This window comes from Lutra lutra, chromosome 2, assembly GCF_902655055.1.
Source record: "Lutra lutra chromosome 2, mLutLut1.2, whole genome shotgun sequence".
Classification (NCBI taxonomy): Eukaryota; Metazoa; Chordata; class Mammalia; order Carnivora; family Mustelidae; genus Lutra; species Lutra lutra.
Window position 1 is genome coordinate 71303961 of NC_062279.1, and position 18949 is coordinate 71322909.

Consider the following 18949-nt stretch of genomic DNA (forward strand, 5'->3'; position numbering starts at 1 on the left):
TTTTTCTTTCTCTGACTGGCTCATTTTGCTTAGCATAACACACTCTAGCTCCATCCATATTATTGCAAATGGCAAGATTTCAGTCTTTTTGATGGCTGAGTAATAGTCCTTTGTGTATATATACCACTTCTACTTTATCCATTAATCCAATATCTGTTTATCCAATGGACCCTTTGAGCTCTTTCCACAGTTTGGTTATTGTCAATAATGCCGCTATGAACATCAGGACACATGTACTTCTTTGAATACGCATTTTTGTATCCTTTGGGTAAATACCTAGTAGTGCAATTCCTGGGTGATAGGGTAGCTCTATTTTTTAACTCTTTGAGAAACCTCCAAACTTTTTTCCATAGTGACAGAACTAGTTTGCGTTTCCACCAAAAGTACAAGAGGACTCCTCTTTCTCTGCATCCTTACCAACATTTGTTGTTTCCTGTGTTGTCAATTTTGGCCATTCTGACATGTGTGAGGTGGGATCTCATCTTGGTTTTGATTTATATTTCCCAGATGATGAGTGATGTTGAGCATCTTTTCATGTGTCTGTTAGCCATCTGGATGTCTTCTTTGGAAAAGTGTTTATTCATGTCTTCTGTCCATTTCTTAATTGGATTATTTGTATTTTGGGTGTTGAGTTTGATAAGTTCTTTATAGATTTTGGATACTAACCCTTTATTAGATATTATTTTAAAATATCTTCTCCCATTCCATAGATTGTCTTTTAGTTTTGTTGATTGTTTCCTTCACTGTGCAGAGGCTTTTTATCTTCACTAAGTCTCAATAGTTCATTTTTGTGTTTGTTTTCCTTGCCTCCAGTGATGTGTCTAGTAAGAAGCTACTAGGGCCAAGGTCAGAGAGTTTGCTGCCTGTGTTCTCCTAGTATTTTGATGGTTTCCTGTCTCACATTTACGTCTCTCATCCATTTTGAATTAATTTTTGTGTGTGGTGTAAGAAAGTAGTCCAGTTTCATTTTTCTGCATTTTGCTGTCCAGTTTTCCCAGCACCAATTGTTAAGGAGACTGTATTTTTTTTTTTTTCCATTGTATATTCTTTCCTGCTTTGTCAAAGATTAGTTGGCCATAGAGTTGTGGGTCCATTTCTGGATTTTCTATTCTGTTCCATTGATCCATGTGTCTGTTTTTGTGCCAGTACCATACCTGTCTTGATCCCTACAGCTTTACAGTCTGTAACTTGAGGTCTGGGAATTTTGATGCCTCCAGCTTTGGTTTTTTTTTCAGGATTGTTTTGACTGTTTAGTGTCTTTTGTGGTTCCATACAAATTTTAGGATTTTTTGTTCTAGCTCTCTGAAAAATGCTATTGGTATTTTGATAGGGCTTGCTTTAAATGTATAGGTTGCTTTGGGTAATAAAGACATTTTATGATGTTTATTCTTTCATCCATGAATATGGAATGTATTCCCATTCCTTTGTGTCTTCCTCAATTTTTTTCTTAAGTGTTTTTATAGTTTTCAGGATATAGATCTTTTACCTCTTTAGCTAGGTTTATTTGTAGTTATATTGTTTTTGGTGCAATTGTAAATGGGATTGATTCCTTGATTTCTTTTTCTGCTGCTTCATTATTGTTGTATAGAAATGCAACAGGTATCTGTACATTGATTTTATATCCTGTGAATTTGTCATATTTATGTATTAGTTCTAGCAATTTTTTGGTGGAGTCTTCTGGGTTTTCTATAGAGAGTATCATGTCATCTACAAATAGTAAAAGTTTGACTTCTTCCTCATGATTTGGATGCCTTTTATTTCTTTGTGTTGTCTAATTGCTAAGGCTAGGACTTCCAGTATTACGTTAAATAGTAATGGTGAGAGTGGAGATCCCTCTTTTGTTCCTGACCATAGAGGAAAAGCTCTTAGTTTTTCCCCATTGAAGATGATGTTAGCTCTGGGTTTTTTTGATATGGCTTTTATGATGTTGAAATATATTCCATCTATACTGACTTTATTGAGGATTTTTATCAAGAAAGGATCCTGTATTTTGTCAAATGCTTTTTCTTTATCTATTGAAGGATCATATGGTTCTTAACTTTTCTTTTATTAATGTTGTATATCACAATGATTGACTTGTGAATATTGAACTACCCTTGCAGCCCAGGAATCAATCCCACTTGGTTGTGGTGAATAATCCTTTTAGTGTACTGTTGGATTTTACTTGCTAGTGTCTTATTGAGAATTTTTGCATCCATGTTCATCAGGAATATTGGTCTTTAATTCCTTTTTTTAGTGGGCTTGTTATCAGGTTTTGGAATCAAGGTAATGCTGGCCTCCTAGATTGAGTTTGGAAGTTTTCCTTCCATTTCAGTTTTTTGGAACAGTTTGAGAAGAATAGGTATTAACTCTTTTTTAAGTGATGGAATCTCCCTGGGAAAACATCTGGCCTTGGACTTTTGTTTGTTGGTAGATTTTTATTACTGACTCAATTTTTTTGCTGATTATAGGTCCGTTCAGGTTTTCCATGTCTTCCTATTTCAGTTTTGGTAGTTTGTATGTTTCTAGGAAATTGTCCATTTTTTCTAGATTGCCTAGTTTGTTGGCATATAATTTTTCATAATATTCTCTTGTAATTGTTTGTATTTCTGTTGTGTTGGTTGTGATCTCTCCTCTTTCATTCGTGATTTTATTTATTTGGCTCCTTTCTCTCTTCCTTTTGATAAATCTGGCTAGGGATTCATCAATTTCATTAATTCTTTCAAAGAACCAGCTCTTAGTTTCATTGATCTATTCTACTATTTTTGTTTGTTTGTTTCTATATATTTATTTCTTTCTAATCTTTATTATTTCCTGTCTTCTGCTGGCTTTAGGCTTTATTTGATGTTCCTTTACTAGCTCCTAAAGGAATAAGGTCAGGTTGTGTATTTGAGACTTTTCTTGCTTTTTGAAGTAGGCCTGTATTACAATACATTTCCCTCTCACAACTGCGGTATTCCTGAGGTTTTGGACTTGGTGCTTTCATTTTCATTTGTGTGAATGTATTTTTAAATTTCTTTTTTCATTTCCTGGTTAACCCATTTATTCCTCAGTAGGATATTCTTTAACATCCATGTATTTTTGGTCCTTCCAAAATTTTTCTTGTGATTTACTTCAAGTTTCATAGCATTATGGTCTGAAAATGTGCATGGTATGATCTCAGTCTTCTTGAGGGATTGTTGAGGACTGATTTGTGACCCAGTATGTGATCTATTCTGGGGAATGTTCCATGTGCACTCAAAAAAAAAAAAAAGTGTATTCTGCTGTTTTAGGATGAAATGTTCTGAATAGATCTCATATGGTTCAGTGTGTCATCCAAAGCCATATTTCTTTGTTGATTTTCTGCTTAGATATCTGTCCATTGCTGTAAATGGGGTGTTAAAGTACCCTAATACTATCATATTGTTTTTAATGAGCTTCTTTGTTTGTTATTAATTGATTTATATATTTGGGTGCTCCCAAATTAGGGGCATAAGTATTTATAATTGTTAGATCTCCTTGATAGATAGTCCCCCTTAATTACGATACAATGTCTCTTCTAGGCAGCATATAGATGGGTCTTGTTTTTTTTTTTTAATCCATTCTGATACTCTATGTCTTTTGATTGGAGCATTTAGTCTGTTTACATTCAGAGTGATTATTGAAAGATATGAATGTAGTGCCATTGTGTTAACTGTAAAGTTGGTGTTTCTGATGCTGTTCTCTCTTCCTTTGTAGTCTTTGTTGCTTTTGGTCTCTCCCCTCCCCCCACAACTTGAAAAGCCTTCTTTAATATTTCTTGCAGGGCTGGTTTAGTGGTCATGAACTCCTTTAGTTTTTGTTTATGTAGAAAACTCTTTATCTCTCTCTCTATTCTGAATGACAGCCTTGCTGTATAAAGTATTCTTGGCTGCATATTTTTCCCATTCAGCACATTGAATATATCATGTCACTCTCTTCTGGCCTGCCAAATTTCTGTGGACAGATCTACTGCAAACGTAATCTGTCTTCCATTGTAGGTTAAGGGCTTTCCCCCCTTGCTGCTTCCAGGATTCTTTCCTTATCTGTGAATTTTGTGAATTTGATTATAATATGTCTTAATGATGGCTGGCTTTTTTTGAATTTAATGGGAGTTCTCCATGCTGCTTGGATTTCAATGTCTGTTTCCTTCCCAAGATTAGGGATGTTTTCAGATATATGCTGAACTATAAGCTGTATTAGCTATAAGCTAACCTGATGCTCCCTTTTCTTTCTCTTCTTTTTCTGGAACTCCTATGATATGAATGTTATTGTGCTTTAAAGAGTCACTGAGTTCCCTAAGTCTAGATTTGTGATCCAATACCTTCCTTTCCTCTTTTTTTCAGCTTCATTATTTTTCGTAATTTATAATAACTGATTCATTCCTCTGCTTTGTCCATTCTCATCATTGCATCCATTCAGTTTTACATCTCAGTTATAACATTTATTTATAACATTTATTTATTTATTTTGACTAGTTTTTAGTTCTCTTATCTTTTTAATAAGGGATTCTCTAGGGTCTTTTTTGCTTTTTTCAAGCCCAGCTAGTATTCTTATAATTATTGTTTTAAATTCTGGTTCAGACATCTTACTTGTATCTGTATTGGTTGAATCCCTGGCCATGACTTCCTGTTCTTTCTTTGGGGTGAATTCCTCCATCTTGTCATTTTGTTTGGGTCACTGTTTTGTGTGTGTGTGTGTGATTATTAGGGAAGTCTGTTTTATATTGGCTCCTATGAGTAATAGCTGTATTAAGAGGTAAGAAGAAAGAGAGAAAGAAAGAAAGAAAGAAAGAGAAAAAGAAAATAAAAGCTAGATCCTAGGTGTGTTTTGGTCTGCTTGTTAAAAAAACCTAGATCCCATTCCCCCCTGCTCCCCACCAAAAAAAGACAGCTAGATTCTATTTTCCCTAGGGTTGAACTTTTGCAGCACTCTATGATCAGTAGACTTGGTGCTTGCAAGAAGTTTGTGCTACTCTTCTGCAGGTGGGTCATGTTGTGCTGATTCTCAGGTGGACTTGCCCTGTGGAGATACACCTGAAGGGCATGGGGGTGGGGGGTGGGGCTGATGTAAATGACTCCAGCCTCCACTGGGTGGCACTGTTTTGCTCACTGAAGTCAGTCAGTTGGGGGGAAATGTTGGGAAATGATGGTGCCAGTCTCTTGCTCTCTTGTCCACAGAGCAGGGAGTTTGCATCTGCTGTTCTTCAGAATGCCCTCACAGAAGATCAAACAAGTACCTCTCAGTGTCTCTGGCTTCTGTCAGACCCCTGCCTTCACCCTGCCTGCATCGGAGCTGTCTACGTACCCGCCAAGTCACACAGTACTTCTGTGTTTTATCTCGGGCACACAGCTGAGTTTCACAACTCCAAATTTTAGAGATCTGTGGGGTAGGGACCCATGCTGATCCCCTGGGGGGAAGGTCTTGTTCCACTGTAGCTGGTGCCGGTTTGTCCCAGAACTCGGTTGTGCAACCATGCAACTGTCAAAGTTTTTGTGTTTTGTTTTTTTAATATTTTATTTACTTATTTGAGAGAGAGAGAGAGCATGAGTGCATGAGTTGGGGGAGGCAGAGGGAGAAGGAGAAACAGAATCCCCAGTAATCAGGGAGCCAGAGGTGGGGCTCAATCCCAAGACCCTGGGATCACGACCTAAGCCAAAGGCAGATGCTTAACCAACTGAGCCACCCAGGCAGCCCTCAACCATTCTAAGTTTATGGTAAAGTGTAGCCAAAAGCCAGCACCAGGGTTTGTTGTCCCAGTTGGTGTTTTTGTTCCTCTGCTAAGGAACTGGGCATGTTGGCACCACCAGTGTTTTTGTCCCTAGAGAGGCTATGCCACTACTCCCAAATGCATTCCAAGCAGAGAAACTGCAGGTCTCCACATTCCTTTCCCACCAGAGCACAGCCAAGCCTATGGGGCATGACTCTAGAAATGGGGTGGACCACCAAGACTTCAGACTTTGTGTTCCACTGTTTATAAAAACTTGTGGTAGATAGTCAGTCTCCTTTTTCCAGTCAATGGTTTCAGGGAAGAATTTTTCTTGTGCAACCCCTGCATGTGCTCTCTCTCTCTCTCTCTCTCACTTCTCTGTGATCAGGGCTCTCTCCCCTTCACAATACCTATGATTCTCTTCTCCCCCAAATCAACTCTCCTCTGTTCCTGCCTTCCACGATTTTCTATCTCTGGCTGATTTTCTATCTCTAGTTGTGTAGTTTTGCTCTCTCAGTCCTCAGATCAATTTCTTAGGTATTCAAAATGATTTGATATTTAACTAGCTGTGTTTGAGGGATGAGGCAAGCTTAGGGTACCCGTACTCTTCTGCCATCTAAACTTCTCCCCACATCTCTGTATTGAGTGTCAGCTGCATTAGCCTGCTCAGGTTGCCCTAACAGCTGACCATACTGGGTGGTTTAAACAAAGAAATTTATTTTCTTACAGTCTGAGGTCTGGGAGTCCCAGATCAAGGTACTGGCAGGGCTGCTATCGAATGAGGCATCTTTTTTTGGCTTACAGATGGCTGTCTTCTTATATGGTCACATGGTCTTTCCTTTGTTCATACACTCTGCTGTTTTTTCATTTAAGAACACACCAGTCCTATAGAATTAGGGCCCCACCTTTATGACCTCATTTAACCTTAATCATCTCCTTCAATGCCTTATCTTTAAACACAGTTACTTTGGGAGATTAGGGCTTCAACATTTAAATTTTGAGGGGGTACATCAACTATGTGCCTGCCACTGTCACGAGAGCTTTGGACATGCTAGTGAACAAAACAAAGATTATTCTCCTCATGGGGCTTATGTTAGGGAGAGGTGGCGAAAAATAAATAATAATTATATATAAATAAATTATGTAGTATGTTAGAAGGCAGTGAGTGTTATAGGAAAAAGTAAAGAACGGGGGAAGGGATCTGGGATGCTGGCATAGGCTTTGGGGTGGGTGACAGTTTTAAACAGGGCAATCAGATTAGGTCCTCCTGAGTAGCTGACATTGAGTAAAGCCTTGAAGAATATGAGAGAGTTAACAGTATAGATAGGTATCTGCTTTTGTTATATCTGGTATTTATTCAGTTAAGATATTGAGAAACTTTGAAAGACATAATTTAGAGTCAGATAACCTTGGTTCAAGTTCTAACTTCGTGTGACTCAGGGCAACTTAGCTGCTGCACTAAATTATATAACCAACACTACAATTTTAATGAATTCCAGATGCTAGAATATTTCAGAGCTGATTATCCCTGTTTTGGATGAACACTGAGAGAATAAATTACTGCAAGGTTGAATTTGAACCCCATTCAGGAATCATTGTCTAATTGCTAAACTTATCAGATATGTAGTTTCCCCGCCTAGCCCCAGAGGTGTTTCATTGTTCCCTTGGTTTCACTGCAAGGCTACAGTAAAGTACTTTACTTTGGTGAGGAAGATCAGGAATGACCTCGTTAATTAGGTTGATAAATATGTCAGTCAGAGGCATTCCAAAAGGTTTTTCATTTTAGTGTAGGGATTAGTGTGCTTTGGGTGAGGAAAAGTTGATGACATTTAGCAGCTCTCCGTTAATGTAAAATACCGAGAAATAAGTATTTAAGAAGCATGCCTAGACTTGCACTTTGCTCAGCAACCAAAAAAATAAATACATAAATAAATTCTGTCAAATCTTAATTATCCATATGAAAAAAAAATAAAAAATATCAAAGACTAACTTATAGGAAATCTATAAACTCTCACCACAGAAAGGGAAAAATAGCAGAAGATAACAGAAGTATAAAGTAGATAATACTTGAGTATATATAAGTGGATGTCCCCTCCACTTTTTAAAACAAAAATTTAAATAGACAAGATATAATTTCTTAGATTCCGTTATTCTATAATGAAATTTGTCTTCTATGTTAGACCCTGGACTGAGCTCTGGAGGGATAGTAGCAAATAATCTGGTCCCTGATTTTCTAGGGGATTACGGTCTAGTCATCAAGAGAAAAAAGTAAACCAATACAACCTAGTGTGTCAAGGCCATGGTAGCAGTATGCACAGGGGATTCTGGGACCCCAGCAGAAAGTACCTAGCCCAGGGCAGAGGGTGAGTGTGACAGCAGAAAAGGTTCATAAGAGCAACCAAAACTATACCTTCACAGTGTCATTCAACAAACATAATTAAACAATCTTGGCATGTTAGATAGATACTTGTGCTAAACTTTCTGGATGAAATGCAGTCCACCTTTTGAGGATTTATGTTCTGGTAAGGGAAGCACATATAAACAAGCTCACTAATGTGTCATTAGGCACTGAGGGGGAAGTTACGTAAAGAATGCAGTAGCAGCCCAAGTCCATTCCATTCTGTTTAGGGTTAGTGGTGTGAGGAAGTGTACAGTGTCTGGGAAGATGAGCAGGTATGCAGCTTGCGGAGGGGAGAGTCAGGACATGGTAGTAGATGGAACACGCTGATTAAAGGTAAGGGAGCAGATACAATTAATTTGTAGAAGTACAGGTAGTTCAGAACTGTGTGAAGAAGGGGGAAAGGGAATAAAATGGAGAACAGAAACAAGGTAAGCTTTGTATGCGCTGGGAAGGTATTGGTTTATTCCATGGACTTGTGGATATTTGTGAGGCAAAAATATGATAAACATTCAGGGACCGAGTGAGGAAAGTAGAAATCTAGATTTGGAATCATTCTGGCTTCAGTGTGGGGATAGATGAGAACGGGAAAGCACGAAGTAGGAGGTACCAGTTACAAGTTTCACGTTAGTCTGGGTACCAAATGAATCAAGATGGTATAAGTGAGGGAAAAAGAGAGAAATGTGAGAGGAAAGATAACTTTCAAGGCTTGAAGACTGTATGACAAAGGTATTTTAGAGGAAAGGGGCCAGCATGACTCATTTTCTTCCATTGGTGTGATAGTGTTATTAGTCAAACTTTTCCACACAATATGGGTTATTCAGCAGAGGTAGAGTTTAACAAACTTTGAAACCTTTGAGGGTATAAATTGTTCAATAGATTTTTTATTCCTTGAGTTTAAGTACTTCATTTCTTAATGCTTTAACCTGCTTTAGTGTAATTTTGTAGACTAAAATAAAGTAATGCCTTCAACCTAAATTAACCTAATGTATAAAATGCAAAGATGTATGCAAACCTTTGAGTTAAAAAATACTGAAAAATGACCACTCTTGTAACAATATGTATATTAGACAATATTAGATTACTGATGCTAGAACTTTTATAGTTTTTATGTTCTCTTTCAAAAGAAAACTAGCACTGTTATCATGGGAACATAAGCTACGGTAGCAGTTTACCTGAAAAACAAACAAACAAACAAACAAACTGGTTTCATTCTATGCCTAAATTCAACTAATATAACCAGTAGTGGTATCTTCAATTATTAATTTATTCTACAACAGAGGACTACCCTTTATTTCATGTATTATAGCTGTTCAAAGACTGAGGTTTAGAGATGGAGTGAATTTATAAGAGCTAACTCTACAGAGAAAGTTTTATGATAGTGTTTCATCAATAATGCTCAGTTGACAAAGTAATTGCTATTTCAAGCCCTTTTGGCCTGAAGAGATTTTGTTCTGAATCTGTGGTTTAAATGCATAACAAAAGAAAGGAATCTTTAATGGTACTTGCTTTGAAATTAGAATGTGATTACTTTAAAGCACTATGGATAGTTTTATTGCCTTAAACTATTTTTAACTGCCATTCTTTTTTAATGGTCTCTATAACAGCATGCTGTGAGAAGAAAAGCTAGTACAGAATTCACTTTGGTTGAGAGTTAGGTGAAGGCCTGTGGAGAATTGCAGGAAAGATCTTATTTTTTTGACCTAGTGATCATTAGCCCTTTCTATTCCTTCCCTAAAGCTTGACACGGGTGTTTCCAGAGCAACATTTTTAGCCTAATTGGACCAACTAGCAGTGTAAGACTATCAGAACTTTCATTTTATGAAGCTGAATGACTTTTGAGAAAGGACTGATGGAGTAACTGTAAGTGTGAACATGCCTCACACATAGATACGTCTTTCTTATATTCCTTGGAACATGTTAGAGGCATAGGAACTGTTTCTGACATACATTAGAGTCTGAGATCTTTGTAATCTATGAGACTGAAAAGAATAACAGTATCTGTTTTCTGAAAGCGTTGTGATTTCCCAGGAGTTTGCCCTAGAACAGGTCACGATGAAGAGACCCTACCCGGCCATACATGCTCTGGTATGCCTCCGCAATCATCAGCCTTTGTGCATTACAGCGTTGAGTTAGAATGTCGATCAGCATGTCTTTGTCACAGCCTGGAAAAGAATAATATTTGAAGATTAGTAAAGTTGCTACTCTGTAGTTTGGAAGAAGCCATTATCTAAGGATCAAAAACTATGGTGCAAGCATTATCCCTGATGGTACTTTAAAGCAGTGAGCAATTTTAACTAAAATTGGAAATCACAGAGCAACACTTGATGAAGGCTAGTTTCCTCCTATCTCTCATTTTGGTGCTATGCACAGATTTTCCTTTAAAAAGATCCAACTAAAAAATACGGAAGAATAAAAAATATGGTCTTTCTTCAACCACCTCTCCAACCCACCAGAAAAGGCTTCCTTGACCTTCAAGCTGATTAGTATTTAAATGGGTACAACATCTTTCTTATTTTACAGTTAAGGAGATGTAAATTATAATGAACATAAATTAAGACAAAAACAACAGCTAGAGTTCAAAACCTCCAGAAGAAGGAAGAGTAATGGAGAAGGAAAGTATAAAAGTACAAGGGGTGTGTAACCTTCTGAGGGACTGTGTGAACCTCTTATTGGCGTCGAATGTGGACTCTTTTTCCTATAACCAAGGCTAATTCTGGATGTATGAGGCCTTTATTTCCTTATATGCCAACACACTGTACTGGTATAACACTGAAATATGCAACAAGTTTAAACAAATTTAGCTCTAATTATAGTCATAGTAGATTGACCAAGAAGGCCTTAACATTTCCCTCAACTTGACTAAAATTTAGACAGGTTTCTTTCTGACTGAATGCCTTTGATCCCCCTTTTCTGAGAGCATTTACTTTGGAGAACTTGCAAGTGTAAATTTTTCTTTACTCTTTTGGGATATAAATCTGCCAATCACTTGCCAGTTTTACAATCCAGAAATGTCTTTCCCCAAAGATTGGGAGCCATCTCTTTGAAATATAATCATCAAGAAAGATAGAATCCCTACCTCCTAGTCTCTGTGGGAGGATAGGATCCCAACTTTCTTAAGAACTAATTAGCAAACACAGATGTCCTAATCGCATTGACAAACACCCCCAACTCCCGGTATTCTCCAGTACTTTTCAACTAGTCCCCCACCTCCCTCTGTCCTTAAAAACTCTCTTGCCATTTGTTTCAGAGGAACTGAGTTCTTTCCTCTATTGTAAAGTCTTGATTTCTGTTGCAATTGTCTTGAATAAAGTCTTCCTTGCCTGTTTAATTCTGTATAGTACAATTTTCTTTGACAAAAGTAGATATTTAATGTAGAGAAAAAGGAATTGAATGGCTAGGATATTAAGCAGATCATCTTTTTGGAAATTAAAGCTATCCTGGATGCCCTTAGGTTCTTAGGAAAGCTGAGTCAGGTACTGAAATATCCAGTGAATGAAGGCTAGTCACCAGGATTTACATACATAACTATGCCCTATGAAACAAAAGGGAGAGCAGGATGTTTTACATAGGTGAGAGGAATGATCTGTAGGTATAAAATGGAAGGAAGGAGGATAGAGTTGGCTCCAAACACTGAGATTTATGGTTTGTGAGAGGCATAGAGCAATGTATTGCCCTGGAGCTAGCTGGTTAATGGCCTGGACACAAAGGACACTAAATAGTTCTATGGAGTCTGTTAACTGCATGATGGGAATTCCAAAGGGAAGACATTTTTAATAATAAACAGTAGATTTAAAAAAAAAATAAGCAGAAGATTTTTCAGTTATATCCATTGTCATTTTTACTGTCTTCACATTTATGTAATTACTACACTCTCCTGTTTTTTGTGTTGTTCTGTTGAGATTATCTACAATTTACCTCTCTGACTGAATCTCTATTTTTCAGTGTTCATAGCAATTCTTGCTCATTTATTCTACCAGGATATTTCAGATTAATTTGATATGGATCTCAAAACTTTGTTAAGAACTTTTAATTAAAATAACTAAATTTAGGAATCAATTTTCAAAAGTTGTTTTTTTGTCACTATCTGCTAAATTATTTGTGTTTTCCTTTTCTGAAAGAGTTAGTAAAGGTTTGTGGAGTTTTCATAAATGGCAAGAGACTTAATTTTTTTAAAAAATACTCATATTTTCATGTATGTTGACATTTACTTTGTTTTTATTTTGTTTCTTCACACATAATTGCTAAATTAAATAAATGATATTGAATTTGTAAAAAAATTTATAAACATAAAATTACCTTCTATTCAGAAAAAATATTGTACTCACAATTTTTAATAACATTTTATTTGATTAGCTTAGATTTCTAGATACAAATGATATACTCTGCACATAATAGAAATTTTGATTTCTTCTTTACAATCGTTTTACATTTTTCTTTCCTATCCTGTTGTATTCTGACAAGAATTTCTAGATAATTTTTATTACCCGGTTTAACAGAAAAGCCTGGTATAACAAACCGTAGCAATATTATAGGCTTCTTTGATACACAGTTGATTCTTGTTATTTGTAGTAGTTTTCTACAAAGTTGTTATGAACATTGAATTAATAGATATTGAACTTTGCTCTGCAGGGGAATATACAGTTAGATTTCTGTAACCTCTGGTCACAATATTTTTGTCAATAGAAATGCCATTTACAACATGTATGTTTGTTTGCCAATGTCCTTATAAAAACAAGCCTCTCTCCTCAGCATTGAATTCTGTCTTTTTCTCACATGTTTTTTTCCTGTATAAAATTTAGGAGATGTTTTTAAAGAATAATCTTAAGGAGGTATTCTATATCCTACTGATCAACAGAACTTGTTCAGCTAAAAGTTTAACAGTTTTTATGCTGTATCACCTTTTGAAACATGCAAGCCATCTATCACTACTTTCAAAAGAGAGCTGTTCACTACTTTTTATATTATCAATTATTATCTCATGAACTCACAAATTTAGCTGCTTTTCCATAGCTTTATAACATAGAACAGATGTTACTTTAGCATTTTTCTGGACAGCTTCATCTATAGATCAGTAAATTTTATCTTTTTTTCTGGATGTACTATGTACTATATTAACATCGCCAATAGCACTAGAACTTATTTCTGAATGAAGCTTAGCTGATGTACATATCTTCTCAATAATATTTCTTCTTGTGCTTGGGAACTCTTGACAGCACTTCAGCACAACATTTGGGAGGCATTTTAAAGAACATAATCATCAACAAAAAATATAGACCTACAAAAAAAATATATAGCATTAAATTGACCACAAAAAGGATACATTTATAGTATGAGAACTGAAACAAGAAGACAGAACATCATCTTGTCTAATCTCAGCTGGAATATGCACTCTGGTAACTCAAAGTTTACATGTCTCTCCATACATCTGTTAATGACCATGAAAGCAAGGCAAATGTTGATTTTGGTGTTATGAATGAATTAACAAGTAGACAAATTGACAAGTGTGGAATCTGTGAATAATAAACATTGACTATATGGTCAAATAGGTAAAAGGGGTTTACTAAGCAAGAAATAATTATTTCTAAAATTTCAAATTATATCTGAATAGCACTGAGATAGATGATAATGGGATAGAGGAAGATATACTATGCTAACATATTGGAAAAAAACAGAGCTGCTTTATTAATTTTAACACAAAAGACTTCAGAAGAAGGAAAATTATCAGGGATAAAAAGAACCATCACATAATGGTAAATGGGTCAATTCTCCAGGATGATATAAATCTTCATATGTGTGAGCCCAACAAAAAAAGCATCAAAACACATGAGGCCAAAACTGATAGAACTGCTAGGAGAAATGGATGAATCCAATATTTTATCTGGAGTTTAATACCTCTTTCTCATAAATGGACAGATCCAGCAGGCAGAAAACTTATAAGAATATGGTTGGTCAACATCATCATCCATCATCAGTCAACTTAATATCATTCATATCTATAGACTATTTCATCCAAAAACAACAGATTATCTATTGTTCTCAAACTTACATGTAACACTAAGATAGACTTCATATAAAATACTCTTTAACTGCCGCCTCCTGATGGTGCACGGGAGAAGAATGAGGCACAAACAAGTCAGCTGCAAGAGAATGGGAGTAGAAAAGACTGTCATCCCCTGCTCCCATTCTCTTTCAGCTGACTTGTTTATGCCTCATTCTTCTCCCATGCACCATCAGGAGGCAGCACTTAACCAGTTTAAAATAATAGAAGCCATGCAAATTATGTTCTTAGACTGGAGTGTCATTAAACCAGAAATCAATAACAGAAAGATAGCTGGAAAACCCTAAAATTCTTGGGGATTGAAAAACACATTTGTAAATAATACATGGGTCAAAGAAGGCTCAAGAGAATTAAAAAAAAATTAAATGAAAATGAAAATATAAGCTATTAAAATTTATTAAATGAGGCAATGAAATAAGTAGAGGAAAATTTATGTCCTTGAATAAATATGTGGGAAATAAAGACCTAAATTAACTAATATAAACTTCCACCTTAGGAAATTAGAATAAAAGAACAAAGTAAGTCTGAAGTAAGCAGAAGGAAGTAAACAGTGAAAATTAGAGTAGAAATTAATTCAACTGAAAGCAATAAATTAATAAAAATCAATTTACCTGAAAACTTATTCTTTGAAAAAAATCAATAAAATTGATAAGTCCCTAGTCAAGTTAACTAAAAGAGAGAGAGAGAGAGAAGATACAATTACTAATATCAGAAATAAAAGAGGGTATGTTACTGCAGATACTATGGATATGAAAGGATAAGAAAGGAATACTAAGAAAAACTCTGTACTCATAAATTTGATACTATAGATGAAATGGATTAATTTCTTCAAAAACACAATCTACCCAAACTTACACAAAGAGAAATAAACATATGAGTAGGCTTATATCTATTAAAGAAGTTAAACACAAGTTAAACTTGTCAAAACAGAAAACACCTGGCCCTGTCAGGTTCACTGGTGAACTCTACCAAACTTTTAAAGAATAGAATTATATGATTCTTTTGTTTGTTTCTTTATGGTCTCTTCCAGAAGATAGAAGCAGAGGGAATACTTCCTAAATCATTCTATGAAGTTATTATTATTCTAATACTAAAATCAGAGAAAGCATTACAAGAAAAGAAAACTATAGACCAATATCTGTCATGAACACAGATATAAAAATTCTTCCAAAATATTGCAAATTGAATTCAACACTGTATAGAAAGAATCGTGCATTATGACCAAGTGGTGTTTATTTCAGATGTGCAAGTCTTATCTCAGCATTTGAAAAATCAGTTAACATAATTCATCACATCAGTAGAATATAAAAGAGAAACTGTTGACTGTATCAACAGATGGAGAAAAAGCATTTTACAAAATCTAACACCAGTTCAAGATGAAAACTCTCAGCAAAACTTATAGGGAACTTTACTTAAAGGGGACAAAGATCAGGAACAAAGCAAAAATGTCCATTCTAAATAGCACTGAATGTTCCAAAAAAATTAATTTTGACTTGTATGTAGCTTTGTCAAGAATTAGGAAGGTAGGTTAAAAATAGTTCCAGTTGTCCAGCATCTCACACAGATGACTTGGAAATTACAAATGTTAATTGAGACAAAATAAACACAGTTATTCTAAGTCTGCACAGATTGAGAAAGTAGCTTTTAATGGTAAGGAATTAGATATTGGACTGAACTATTAAGGACTATAACTGAAGGTTATTCCCTTTTAGAGTGATTGGTGAGTTTTTATACAACGTAAGACAACTAATATTAAAACTACTCATTTTCATTTGCTTTAGAGTATTTTTTTGCTTTCTGATTTTTGTAAGAAAAATACAGCAGCTAAGTCAAAAAAATCAACAAGTGGAACTACAGCATCAAACTAGAAAGCTTCTGAAGAGAAAAAGGAACAATAGAAAGAGGGGCGCCTGGGTGGCTCAGCCGGTTAAGCCTCTACCTTCAGCTCAGCTCAGGGTCCTGGGATCGAGCCCCACATCAAGCTCTCTGCTCAGCAGGGAGCCTGCATCCTCCTCTCTCTCTGTCTGTCTCTCTGACTACTTGTTATCTGTCTGTTAAATAAAGAAAATCTTAAAAAAAGAAAAGAAACAATAGAAAGAAAAAGCAAGCTACAGAAAGGGAGAAAATGCTTGCAAATCATATACCTGACAAGGGATTAATATCTAAAATACATAAGAATCTCATACAACTCAATAGCAGAAAACAAATAATCTAATTAAAAATGGTGAAGAACCTGAATAGACATTTTTCTAAAGAAGACATACAAATGGCCCATAAGTACATGAAAATGTGCTCAACATCACTAATTGTTAGGGGAAAGCAAATCAAAACTATAATGAAATATCACTTTATACCTGTTAGAATGATTATTATCAAAAAAACAAGAAATATGAAGAAAGGGGAATTCCCGTTGGTAGGAATGTAAATTGGTATAGCCACAATGGGAAACAGTGTGGAAGTGTTTCAAAAAATTAAAAACAGAATGATATAGCAATTCTACTTCTGGGTATTTATCTAAAGGAAATGAATTAATTATCTCGTAAAGATATCTGCACCTCCATATTCACTGTAGTGAAAACCACTAAAGTTCCATCAACAGATGAATGGATAAAGAAAATGTGACTCTCTCACACACATATACATACAGTGGAATATTATTCAGTCATAAAAAAGAAGAAAACCCTGCTATTTGAGAAAACATGGATAAATCCCAAGGGCATTATGTTAAGTGAAATGAGTCAGAGAAAGGCAAATATTGTATGATATCACTTATATGTAGAATTTAAAACAGCTGAACTCATAGAAACAGCTAGGGGCTGAGGGGTGGGGAAATGAGGATATGCTGGTCAAAAGGTACAAGCTTTCAATTGTAAGAGGAATAAGTTCTGGGGATCTAATAATACACAGCATGGTGACTGTAGTTAACAATACTGTGTTGTATTCTTGAAAGTTGCTAAGAGAGTAAATCTTAAATATCCTTACCATAACAACAACAACAATTATCATTTTGTCAAGTAAAGAGATGTTACTAGCTTTATTGTGTTAATAACTTCACTGTATACACACACACACACACACACACACCCGTCCTATTATCGCATTGTACATTTTAAACTTATACAATGTTAGATATCCATTATATCTCACTAAAACTATAAAAAAAATCCCTCATAGTAGCCAAGGGAAACATTAACAATTATTTTTTTAAGTTACACTTCGCCAGGGTCATCAGGATGGATAGACTTCAAAGCATTTTGAGATGTGTTCTGGCTCTGCAATGCTGGAGTAGACAGTATGCAATCAAGCCCTAACCCCCCTGAAATTCTTCAGTCTAAAACACTGACAAGCAAAAACTTACAATTGTCAAAATGAATCCACATTCGGACCCTAAAGTTGCTATGACGGGAGAATTGAAACTGGAGCAAAGAAATTTTTTTTCAGTGAATAGATTGATGTATAGTTTTAAAGCAAAAATTATTCTCCTGAAGTCAAAGTTAATCCATAACTTTTGGTTAACTTGCCTCTATTTTTCTAGTGGTGACTAGATTTTAAAAGGCATGAAAGCATCACAAACTCCTAAAGTCAGCTTTAGAGAGCATGTTTAAAGTCCTTTACTGTTTTCCTGTGAGATTCTGTTAGTGAATAAAACATGAAAATGAGCATGCATACATGTGTTCGTGCTTACATACACACATACACAGGCATACCCAGTATAGTTCTCATAAAGGCGATCTTGTCTTCAAAGTTAAGAGCTTGCTTTCTTATAAAAGGGTTTGCATGCTTTATGCAAAATTTCAGTGTTTATCTTCATGCTCACCAGAAGTCTTCTAACAAGTTTTAGTTTAGGAAAACATATGGATGCTTACCAGCTCCATTTCATTTCCTAAAGATTAAATCTTTTTTTTTTTTTTTAAGAACTCAACAGTTTTCCTCCCTTATCTCTACATTCCTTTTCTGAACTCTAGTTTTATTCATTGAACATCCATTTATTAAGCACCTGCATGCCAGACTCCATGCTCCGGGAGCACCCTGAAGTCTGCGGTGACACAAAAGGACAAGCACAACGAAAATGAGATCAGTGACACAGGAGTGCAGGGGAGGGTGCCTTGGGCGTTGGCACGGCTGGTTGAGTTTGGAGTGCCCAAAGTATAATTCAAAAAGGAAGAATTATTTGAACGGAATCTTGAAAATAATTTGGATGCAAAGTAAAAGGAGAAGAAAATGGCATTCCAGGCCGGGGATTATTGGACTAGTTTTATAGAGATGAGGAAACACAGATCCAACTTGGGGAAAAGCAGAAAGTTTGATTTGGCTGGAAATGGAAGTACCCCCTCCAAATAAATAAATAAATAAACAAACAAACGAATGAACAAACAAGTAAATAAATGGCTAGTAAACAAGGGCAAGGAAAGATGTTTTTTCCTAGGATGATTTTTGGTTTGGGATTTCATTTAATGTAGTTAGTGATGAGACATTTAAGGATTTAAGGGAAAAACATGTCAAGATCATACTTGCAATTGAGAGAGCAAATAGGTTCACCATGATTGTCCTTTTCTATTATTTTTCTTATTATTATTCTAGTTCCTTGCCCAGCTTTTTGTTTTAATCTGCTTTTGCCTTCTGTTACACATCAAATTTTTACACCCGTATTACAATCTTAAAACAAGGTAGAGTGAAAAAAATTACAATAAAAGATGATGGAAATGATCAGGCTTACCAAATCCTTGGAGTGCTCCCCCTAGCATTTGGGCATCCATTATGGGATTGAAATTTGGAGCTGGGAAGATGGTTCCTTGAACCTAAT

The 18949-nt window shown here is 35.6% G+C and overlaps 1 protein-coding gene across 2 annotated transcripts in view; it reads right to left on the reverse strand.

The window, feature by feature from the left end:
• Positions 1-18949, reverse strand: part of ANXA10 (annexin A10) — a 112431-nt gene that overhangs the window by 48827 nt on the left and 44655 nt on the right. For both annotated transcript variants that reach the window (XM_047719893.1, XM_047719891.1), the window contains exons 2-3: positions 18863-18944; positions 10155-10249 (exon numbers count right to left, since the gene is read on the reverse strand). In XM_047719893.1, the coding sequence (XP_047575849.1) occupies positions 10155-10249; positions 18863-18944 (177 nt within the window). The remainder of the gene's footprint in view (positions 1-10154; positions 10250-18862; positions 18945-18949) is intronic.